Source organism: Asparagus officinalis, chromosome 5 (assembly GCF_001876935.1).
Source record: "Asparagus officinalis chromosome 5, Aspof.V1, whole genome shotgun sequence".
Classification (NCBI taxonomy): Eukaryota; Viridiplantae; Streptophyta; class Magnoliopsida; order Asparagales; family Asparagaceae; genus Asparagus; species Asparagus officinalis.
In genome coordinates, this window is record NC_033798.1 from 87,771,749 (window position 1) to 87,782,099 (window position 10,351).

General features: G+C 37.0%; 1 protein-coding gene across 3 annotated transcripts; it reads right to left on the reverse strand.

Moving 5' to 3' along the window:
* LOC109840068 (vesicle transport v-SNARE 13-like) lies at window positions 4,617–9,938 on the reverse strand. Of its 3 annotated transcripts, none has more exons than XM_020408569.1 (6): window positions 9,820–9,938; window positions 9,458–9,572; window positions 9,320–9,378; window positions 9,033–9,221; window positions 6,228–6,398; window positions 4,617–4,984 (listed from the first exon to the last, which is right to left on the reverse strand). In XM_020408569.1, the coding sequence occupies exons 2-6, from the start codon at window positions 9,549–9,551 to the stop codon at window positions 4,832–4,834; spliced, it is 666 nt and encodes a 221-aa protein (XP_020264158.1). In that variant the 5' UTR covers window positions 9,552–9,572; window positions 9,820–9,938; the 3' UTR covers window positions 4,617–4,831. The 3 variants fall into 3 exon arrangements, with proteins under 3 accessions (XP_020264158.1, XP_020264156.1, XP_020264157.1); XM_020408567.1 differs by having other exon boundaries at window positions 6,228–6,410; XM_020408568.1 differs by having other exon boundaries at window positions 6,228–6,410; window positions 9,458–9,605; window positions 9,820–9,928.

The following is a 10,351-nucleotide window of genomic DNA, read 5'->3' on the forward strand; positions in this document are numbered from 1 at the left end:
CACCGCCGGTGAGCCTACTCGACCTCTCGCCCTCTCTCTTTGTACCAGAGCTCTCCTTGATTTCCCATTTTTTATTTTTATTTGTAATTTCTTATTATTTTTATTTTTTGTTTCTCAGTCGTTGGTTTTGGGAAGAAGAGAGGACCCAACTCGTCTGAGAAGTAGAGAAAAAGACGCGGATGGAAAGGGTGAAGCCCTTTTTTTTTGCAGTTTTCGGTTTGGGAAATTTGTTTTCGGATGTCTTTGTTTGATCGTTCTATGTTTTGTTGATTTTCCCCGTTTGATTCGGATACTCAGAAGAGCGTCTTATGTAGCTGAATTTTTTAGATGACACATTTACCGGTTCTTGGTTGTTCTACTCTTCTATTATAATGACCGATTAATCGTTAATAGTTATCGCGGTATATTGATTTTTATATAATTATTCACATAAGTTGGTTCTATTGAATAAAAAGGTGGGCACAAAAGAAAATGTATTATTATTATTATTATTATTATTATTATTATTATTATTATTATTATTATTTCTCTTTGGGCTTGTTTGGATTTGTAGGGGGTGAATGGAAGTTAAGGGCTTGTTTGGATTGAGGGGAATGAGGGTGAAGGGAAGTTAGGGAACCATTCACCTCCATTCATCTTGTTTGGGAACACCTAGGAGGTGAAGTTAATTCACCCTAGTTCCCCTTGGTTCACCCCCTAATAATATAAAATTTGTTACCCCCAAATTAGGGTTTAACCAAGGAGAAGTGAACTCCCTTCCCTTTCATTCACTTCTCTCAGTTTTCCTTAACTTCCTTTCATCCCCTACAAATCCAAACAGACCCTAAGGGAAACTGAGAGAAGGGAAGGGAAGGGAAGGGAGTTCCCTTCTCCTTGGTTACACCCCAATTTGGGGGGTAACAAATTTTATACTATTAGGGTGTGAATCAATGGGAACTAGGGTGAATTAACTTCACCTCCTAAGTGTTCCCAAACAAAGTGAATGGAGGTGAATGGTTCCTCTAACTTCCCTTCACCCTCATTCCTCTCAATCCAAACAAGCCCTTTACCACAACGCTCCACATATGGGCTGTTTCGTTCGCTAAAAAACATGGAAAGTAAAGAAAAGGAAGCATATTGTTTCGTAATTGGATATTTTTTTGTGTTTGGTGCACTTCTTAGAAGTAAAAAGAAGATGAGTTACCACCACCATATTATTGGATGATGTGAGTCATTTTTAAAGAAAACTTATTTTGAGGGTTTTTTCTTGTGTTTGGTTGGCTAAAAAAAAATAAGGAAAAGACTTATAAGGCGTGTTTGGTTTATTCTTAAAACTAAGAAAATAGATGAGATGGGTTGTTATTATATTATTGGATGATGTGACATATACATAAAAAAATCAATTTCCTTTATTTTTGAAGGAAATGGATGGAAGAAATTTTTTAACATCATATTATTGGATGATGTGAGTAATTTTTAAAGATGGTAGTAGTTGAGATGAGGTGATGTGAGTTAGATGAGTTGATTGATGTGACTCATTTCTTATGTTTAGTTTATTTTTAAAAGTAAGAAATGAGATGAGATGAGTTGTCATCGTATTATTGGTTGATGTGTGAGATTTTTAAGGATGGAAAATGATGGAAACCAAATTTTATTGATTTTCATGTTTTTTTTTTCTTTTTCTAGGTTTTAGGAAACTAACCAAACAACCCTGTAAACTTCATTATTTAGCCACACCATACTCAACATTCAACTCAACCCTCGTGACCTTCTTATGTAGAAAGGATGCCTACTCTTGTTTCTAGAGTCTAGACCAAAAAAAAAAAAAAATGTTGCCGTACCAACCACAAGTCGTTCGCCAACAAAAAATAATATGCTATTTCAAACTTGCAATATTCCTCATCAATAAACTTTTCTTCCTATCATACCATGTTGCGCTTTGTAACTTTTCAATCGTGGTAGAATTGAACGTCTTTATGGCTATTGTCATAAGTGCATCGGTCAACAAAGAAATGCTATGTTGTGCATACGAAGGAAAAGATTCGAAAGATCCAACTATGTATGACGAAGGTTGTCAATATAATGGAGTATACAAGCAATTGAGAAGTGACGATAGCTAACTATTTGAGCTTGCCTATCACCTCTATTGGGAGAAAATACTTCTCAGAGTGAACTAAGTGTTCCTTGTTCTGAATTTCGACTTATAATATGGTAATTAGTGTCCTACCGTACTGACAGTCATTATACAAGGCGCGTCCTAGAATCTGCAGGGTGCAAGACCCTTGAACATTGACTTCTCCATCATGAGGTGTCATAATGTCGATGCTCGTACATCAAAAATAGGCGTCTCATTCTTCTGGATTTTATCTATGTATAGCGATTCTGTGGACATTACATAGATAGATTAAACCTTCTGTCAACATTACATAGATATGTTAAACCTGTCGTACACTGAGCCTGTTAGAGGTATTTGTTCGTGAATGTTGAAGTTTGTGCATAGTCCGCCATTGTAGAGTTCGGGGATGAGACTTGCATGGATATTCTAAAAGATTATGACATCATGATGGCAGATCTAACAAACACTATTATTGAACTCAAGAAGTTGAACTGCAACAACTATAGTTACTGGGAGATCTGCATAAAGTTTATTTGCGGTAAGCACCTCTAACCGAGAAGGTAAGCACCTCTAACCGAGAAAATACAACTTGAAGTATAACGCCAAATTAGCCAGTCTCTGTTGGTCAATGAGCCGAGGGAATTGTCTTGATCTTTTTCAGCTTCATTCGGCCAAAAAATCGAGTCGATTAGAGCTTTGTCCCATCGAGTACTATTCGATAAAACAAGGGCTATCGTAGAAGTTGATCGCACTGGCAGGTTCTGTATCTTGAATTGATCATTTATCTTTGATGCCCTCTCATATTTCTCTGGGATTGCCTGCACTGTCTTGCATTCACTCATTTTGCTTGGCCTCAAAAATTAATAGGCTATCATCTGTGAAGAATAAGTGTAAGCTAGGAGGGCAGCCCACCCCAACACTCCATGAATTGATTCTCTTCTTCGGTGGCACGTAGGAGGGTTGTTAATCCTTCTGCATAGGGCAAAAATATAGATAAAGGGACAACAGATCCCCGGATCACCCTGTGGTAATCCTCTCTCCGATTTGAAATGTCCCATTCGTTGTCCATTCACAAGGAGTTTGGAAGATATTGTGGAAACGCGCGTCATACTCAGCCGTATCCATTTTTCGTCGAAACGCATGTGATACATGATTTGTTCGAGACGTATCCATTCTACTCTGTCATAGGCTTTTTCGTCGAAACCCATGTGATACATGATTTGTTCGAGACGTATCCATTCTACTCTGTCATAGGCTTTATTCATATCGAGTTTTAAGGCTACATGACCATTTGTCGCTCCTCCCTTACACTTCAAAAAAAAAAAAAAAAGATTCAACTCAAAAGCAATAATGTATATAGAGCTTCATTGCTTTTTCAGTTGAGACAAATGTTTTCTGCATTTTAATCTGGACGAACACCATCGATCTTTAGAGCATTGTTGAGTTCTTAAAGTGAGCAAGGGGCACGTGTTCAACTATAAACAGGAAGAATAAGCTAGCAGCAAAGAGGCAGGTACTCAAAGAAACATATCTTGAATGAAAGCGAACCTTCCTCTGATGAAGGCAATTGATTTTTCCGACTCTAGCACAGTAGTCTTGAAAAGCTATGGAAAATGTATTTACTCTTTTGTTTGTGCACATTTTTGTTATTTTGGCTTGGACAGGAGAAAGGGTTATGGCTGCACTCCTTATTTGATAAAGTTCAATCATGAAAATGCTCTGTTAACTGGAAAAAAAAAAACTTAAGATCACAGATTTTTCCAGCATTATATTCACTCGGCAAAGGTGATCACTAGGCAACCATATTCATATATTATCACCCCACACTCCCCCCCCCCCCCCCCCGCCCCCCCCCCCCCCCCCCCCCCCCCCCCACCCCCCCCCCCCCCCCCCCCCCCAAAAACAAAAAAAAAAAAAAAAGACGCGAGGGAGAGAATTAAACCGTAAATCATTAGTACAAAGAGAATATAATAAATTAGAAGAGAACACCTTCACTCTTCTCTTTTCTTCTTTCCTCATCTGAATCATCATTATCATCATCATCAACATCATTATAAGCGAACAGAAAGTCCACCATGTTTTACTCTACCATTGCAGAAAATTCATGCAACTAACACTTCAAGGGTAACGCTAATTTGTGCTATGTTTTGTGACTTTTAATGCTACACTGTTATAATGTTGGATTAGAATGGTGACATGATCTTTGTATTTTTTTGGTCAATTTGATAGTAGACCCTCCTAAACCTGTTCCAGACTGAAATTTTGAATACCGTACCTCCAACATCCTCTAAACAAACTGCACAAGCATAAATAGCGAAAACAAATGACTCTGAAAGACTTAAAAGCCTTCCCACCAGCTCGAAAGGGATCTGAAGTAATCCCTGTCTTTAATGACCACTCAGCGGCTCTCCACAGCGAACCAAAAAATCATGCAAACTTGAACCTCCAATATCAAAAAAGAGCAGCCTACAGCAGTGACAAGAGATAAACAGAGCAGCCTAGAGAAAAGTTAACACAACTGTGCAACTAATAAACACTTCCATATGCCAAAATATAATAGCAGAAATTCAGAAATTCGACAAAGGTGGTTCAGCTTACACTGAATACATAACACGCCACAAAGTGTTCCTGAACTTGTTTCTCCCATAATAACAATCAAGATGCACACATGTCAAACAAGAAAGGTGCAGCACTCTTAGGAATTCATACGATCACCCAAGGGTTTTTTTTTTCGTGTTAATGGGTAAGCTTGAAATACAGTATTAAAAGAATTGCCAGCACGAGGGCGATGATGACTGAACCTATGATCCATTTGTTCCTGTCCAGTCTTTTGGACATGGCTGTCAGGATCTTTCTGCTCTTGCCAATGTTATCATCAACCCCATGCAGCTGCAAGTCAAACAAAACATAATTCAACAAACATGCCAGTTTCACGAATATGACAGCAAATAATCAATCACAATTCCTCTTATTACAGAAATCTATAGAAGAGAGAAAAGATATAACCCACTTCTCAAGCCAATATATTGTCTGGAATCAGAAAGACTGAAAGGAACACTTCAGGCCTCAAAATACAATTTCTCAGCTTATATTCTCAGCTCCACTCTGAGGGATAGCGAAATCCCAGTTTTTGACTAAATGGGAGTTCATATATTAACCATTGTTCTATAAATAGAACAGGAGTATTCACTGAAAACTGCATCTATAAAGACCTTATGTTGATTAATAGATTGATATTACCATATTTGTATCATTTTTTTCCTCGTTTTTACTTTTTCTTTGGGAGGCCGAATCAGACACAAATCTTCTCTGATACTTAAACTGAGTTTGATTCGGATCTATCAAAATTTTAACCAATATTGATTACAATTCAGATGTTAACCATTATGACCCAGTTGAGATGCTGCTGACAGTAACCTTTACCAAATCTAACAGACCTACCAGTAAAGTGCCCGGGGTGAAACGTAGCGCCTGAGGTGAAATGAAGTGCCTGGATGAAGTTATGGCCATTGACCTCCCAATAATCATTTGATAGAGTACGACTAGAGAACAAAGACATCCATGTACTTAATTGCTTAACCTCAAGTAATTTGATGGTCTATTATTAAGGTTTCGAATTTCAATATCAGTGCAGTCTGAGAAATAAGATTGATAGTGAACTTTTGTATGGTCTTACCACATGATCATCAGGGAGCATACTACTTATAATATAAATTTTATAAGCAGAAGTTCCGACTTCAGAAGAGTAACCCCTGAAGTCCAAGACCCAAACTACTACTTCAAAGATACAAAATTCATCATTAAAAACCACTAGCAAGATATTGTCTCATTTTTATTCTTTCCGTGATTAAGATGATTTTAAATCCAACTGTTAACACACTTTAAACTAAGGACTAGTTTAATCGCAAAAATGAAAAGCTCAAACATCACGATTTTTTCCCCTCCATTTTTTGATTTTCTTGAAAATGTTTGGGATTGGATAACAGTCCATCAACTTGGTGAAACCCTTCAATATTTCAGGTTTCAAGATGCTGCGAGGACACAAAAATAAAAAGAAACTTTACCTACCAAGAAGTTGACCATTTTCATGTCAATTAGTATACATGAGATATTATGGCATTGAGAAACATACTGTGTTATGAGCATGCAAGAGTGACTGACGTTGTTGATGCAAATCCTGAAGAATTGAAACACCCAACTCTTCTGTCTCCAGCATGGTTCTTCTACTTTCCTTAATTCTTTCACTAGACTGGTTCAATCTGTCAGTTGACATTATAAGTCTTCCCTTTTGATCTGCAGAAACCTGCACGTTGAACTGGTAAATTATACACGAAGGAATCAGAATGGAAGAGAGTCAACCACTAGAGTTAGCTTTACAGCTATTTCCAAACTCTCATAAATGGATTGAAGCCTTAATTTCTGAAATATTCACCAAGTAATAGCACCAGTGTAGAAAGCACTAAAAAATTCTAAAAGCACGAACAATATGAGATTTAATTTACTTTTAAAAGCTAATAATAAGATTGCACAAACAAATGCAATATTCTGTTCAATACAACATTAGTGCCTGACAGCATCATGGGATTAAATCCCTACATGTTCAAAAGAGATGAAAACACACCAAATGAAACACACTATATTTCTCATGACGATAGCCATATTTACAAAGGTTTAGTGCAATTCTGGCATATAAGTATTGTTTATGACAACAAAATTACAAAATATAGTCAATTATCTCACATGGTACTATCACTGTGTGTGCGCACGTGTTAATTACAGGTTGTAAATTATGCGTGCAAGGACATCAACGTCAGGAAAAGAACATCGAAGTATACAAAAACCAAACCAAAAAGACAGCAAACCTTTAGGCCAAATATTTGAATCCATCTGCAGGAGTACTTTTCCTCAACAATACGATGGACCATCTTTTCTATCAAATTAGCTAGGTATCACATACTTTCTACAGCATACATTTAGCACTGACATATTATTCAAAATAATAATTAGAAGATGTACATTATGCATGCATGGACATCGAAATCAGGGAGTGAACATCAGAAGTATACAAGAACTAGACCATAAAGATAAGAAGCCTTTAGGCCAAATATTTGAATTCATCTATAGAATAACTTTTCCTCAACACTACGATGGACCATCTTTCTATCAAATTAGCTACGCATCACATCCTTTTTACTGCCTTGATCCATGTTCCCTAAGGTCTCTCTCTCTAATCCCTCAACTAAGTCAAAACATCAGCTTCTCTAATCCACAAATCTTTTCCTACACAAGGTCAAGCAATCTCAATTTTCCTACATCTTATACTTGACTGATGTCACTAGTGTCTTATATAAGACACTCATTTGTCATCCTGTCTTTGAGCATCTTGTTAGCCATCCACCTTGACATTTTCATTTCACCTAAGCCCCTCATAATGTAGATGATTTAGGATTATAGATTTTATATAAGGAAATACTTTATCAAGTAACACACTAAATTTTTTATTTCTGCTTTTTGACAGAGAAAAGAAATAACTCAAGTGAACAAATTTTGAGCCTTCTAAACTAATTAGTAATTACTATGAAAGAGAACAAAAACCCTGATCATTCTTCAATCTTCATGTCTGCCTATCATAAATATGTCTTAAGAACTGGATAAACCTCCTGATTAAGACAAAAAAATAAAGCCAAAAAGCTCCAAGGGACTTTAATAACTATGATTGCTACACAGGATGATGTGATTCTCAATCCGAAGTATATATGAATATTGTAGTATTTACATATTGTTGTACTTGTCACTATCCCACAACAATGCACGCACATCATACTATTCAGAATAATTGAGTGAAATTATGTTAGAAGTTCCTATCTTAGGATATAAAGCATCTTATGGCAAGTTAATCACAAATGGAACTCATACATACTTAGAAAAATCCCTGCAGGATAATGGATATCAGGTCTTAATATAGATTACTCTTTTTGATATAAGAAAATTCTAGCCCCAAGATGCCCTATTATGCACATAGAATCAAAACTAGAGTCATGGTAAGTTCTCTTCCCCATTCTATGCTAAGAACAGAATCAATCCCTCCATTGTTTTAAAGCAGTCTGGGTGTCCATCTAGCATCTACAGGAACACAGGCCGCTTATGTAGACTGCACTGCATAAAAAACACTGTATTACTTGCTTTGCCATAATAACATATGAAGAGAATGAGCCAAGTCAAAATGGATCAGATCAAAACTCTATATCTGAGTCCACCTTAGGCAAAATGACAAGGATAGAGTTTTGAATATTCGGAAAGAATCATTTCTCTATTGATGCTAAAAAGCACTTACATGTCGAGTAACCACCACCCGAGGAGCCTGGGTGCTTGGACTAGCCTAGAAAGTGTCCAGCGTTTTCTAAAACATTGAATCCCTTCAACCCCTATGACAAACTCAAGAACCACAATTACCCCTATGGCAAACTCACAAAACCATAATTACTCACTAACAAACCCAACAGAAGCATTCTTCACTAGGAGTAGTTGGAGGGCAATGGAAACTCAGTCACTGAAACATGACCTAAACCTTTAAATACGATTTTTCTAACTTGTTCCCGATATCTCATCAAATTTCATTGCAAAATATAAATTGCAAAAATCACTTAAAAGTGCCTCGTTTCAACTCATCTTACATGTATGACCAGTAGTTTAAGATGCCTGGGCCCCATCTGTCACATAAGAAAGTTGTCTAAATGATTTTTTGACTCCAAACATGTCAGCCTGACTAATAAGCTATACTACCAATGTTTAAATCAAACATGTTACATGAGACAACCACAGCATTTAAGCAAAAAAAACAAGAATAATTGATGGCAAATAAGCAGTCAGTAAGCAATATAAAGAGGACACATAGAAAAGGGAAAAACCATAGATGCAAATAAAGTTGCTCGAATACCGCTAGCGTGTCTGCCATCCCAGACTCCAGTAGCTCCTCTCGTGTAGCTTTATTCAAATTAGCCGATGTAATTCTCTTAACCTCAGCTTTCAAGTTGTTCAGATCTGACTTGTACTCCCTTAGCTTTGCAAGCAATCCAGCCTTCACACTTGGCTGCAGACTTCGAGCTTCAAGATCCATCTTCCTAATCTATTCAAAAACAAAAACAACACCACCAATCATTAGTTCTCAATAACACTTCACATCATTGAATCAAAAGGCGGGTCTTTTATTTTTTCAATCAGTACCAATCCTTCAGCATCTTCGACTCCCGATTTAATCTCAGTAATCTTCTGCTTCTTTTGCTCTGCAAATCAAACAGAAATCAGCATGCAATCTGAACAAATTCCACATATTTAGGCTTGATACTGGCACCGAATTCTTACCACCATCGAGATGAGCAGCCGATGTACACTTTCTCGATAGAGAAGCGGAGATCTCGCAGTATTGGCGCTCGTATCCTTGGAAAACCTCGCTCATCGTGGTCAATCGGTACAAATCCTACGAATTATTAATTCTCTTAATTATAATTCCCTGCAGTACATAATTCAAGACCGAAAACCCTAATTTCAATTGCTTTAGCATAAAACTTAGGAAGGAATCCTGCGTATCACATATCTACACCAATCGAAACCCTAATTCTAGTCCTAATCGCGACGGAACCCTAACCGATCGCCAGAAACTAATAGAAAAAATCGAGTTAAAACGAGAAAAAGGTTTGCGATCGAAGGGGAGAATTGATGCTTACGATGATTAGCTCCGCCGATCAACGAAGAGACGAGAGAGTTGGGGGATGAGAAGAGAAGGAGAGAGAGAGAGAGAGAGAGAGAGAGAGAGACGGGTAGTTGTTTATTTTCTCTTTTTTTGCTCGTGTTTGCTGTTCTTTCTTGAACTCTGACCTTGAGACAGCCATTATGTTGATACGTGGGGCCCAAGCAACTTCCGAGCTTGCGCAAAGATTGGACACGAAGCAATAACAGCCGCGGCCCATGTATATGGCCCCTTGTTTAGACGTTGAAATGTCGCATTTGATTTGTTGGGCCATCTGAAAGGTCTACTAAGGTTTTTTTTATCGTACTCATTTTATAAAAGTACGAGTTCAGAAAAATCTTTTAGTAGACAAAAAAACCCTTAAAATTCAACTACTAATCCATTAAGTAAGAGTAAGTTGATAAATTGATGAATTCATATTGAATATACATAGTATGAAGATAAAGATATAGTTTAAATTAAAATTTAAATCTGAATGAAAGAGCAGCTTAAGTAAATTAGACGATTTA

Coding starts and splice junctions, on each gene's coding strand:
- LOC109840068 (XM_020408567.1), bottom strand. CDS start 9,551: ATGAGCGAGGTTTTCCAAGGATACGAGCGCCAATACTGCGAGATCTCC. Junction 9,222..9,319: donor TCGAAGATGCTGAAGGATTG/GTACTGATTGAA, acceptor GTTTTTGAATAG/ATTAGGAAGATGGATCTTGA. Junction 4,985..6,227: donor TCTTGCATGCTCATAACACA/GTATGTTTCTCA, acceptor TTTGACTTGCAG/CTGCATGGGGTTGATGATAA.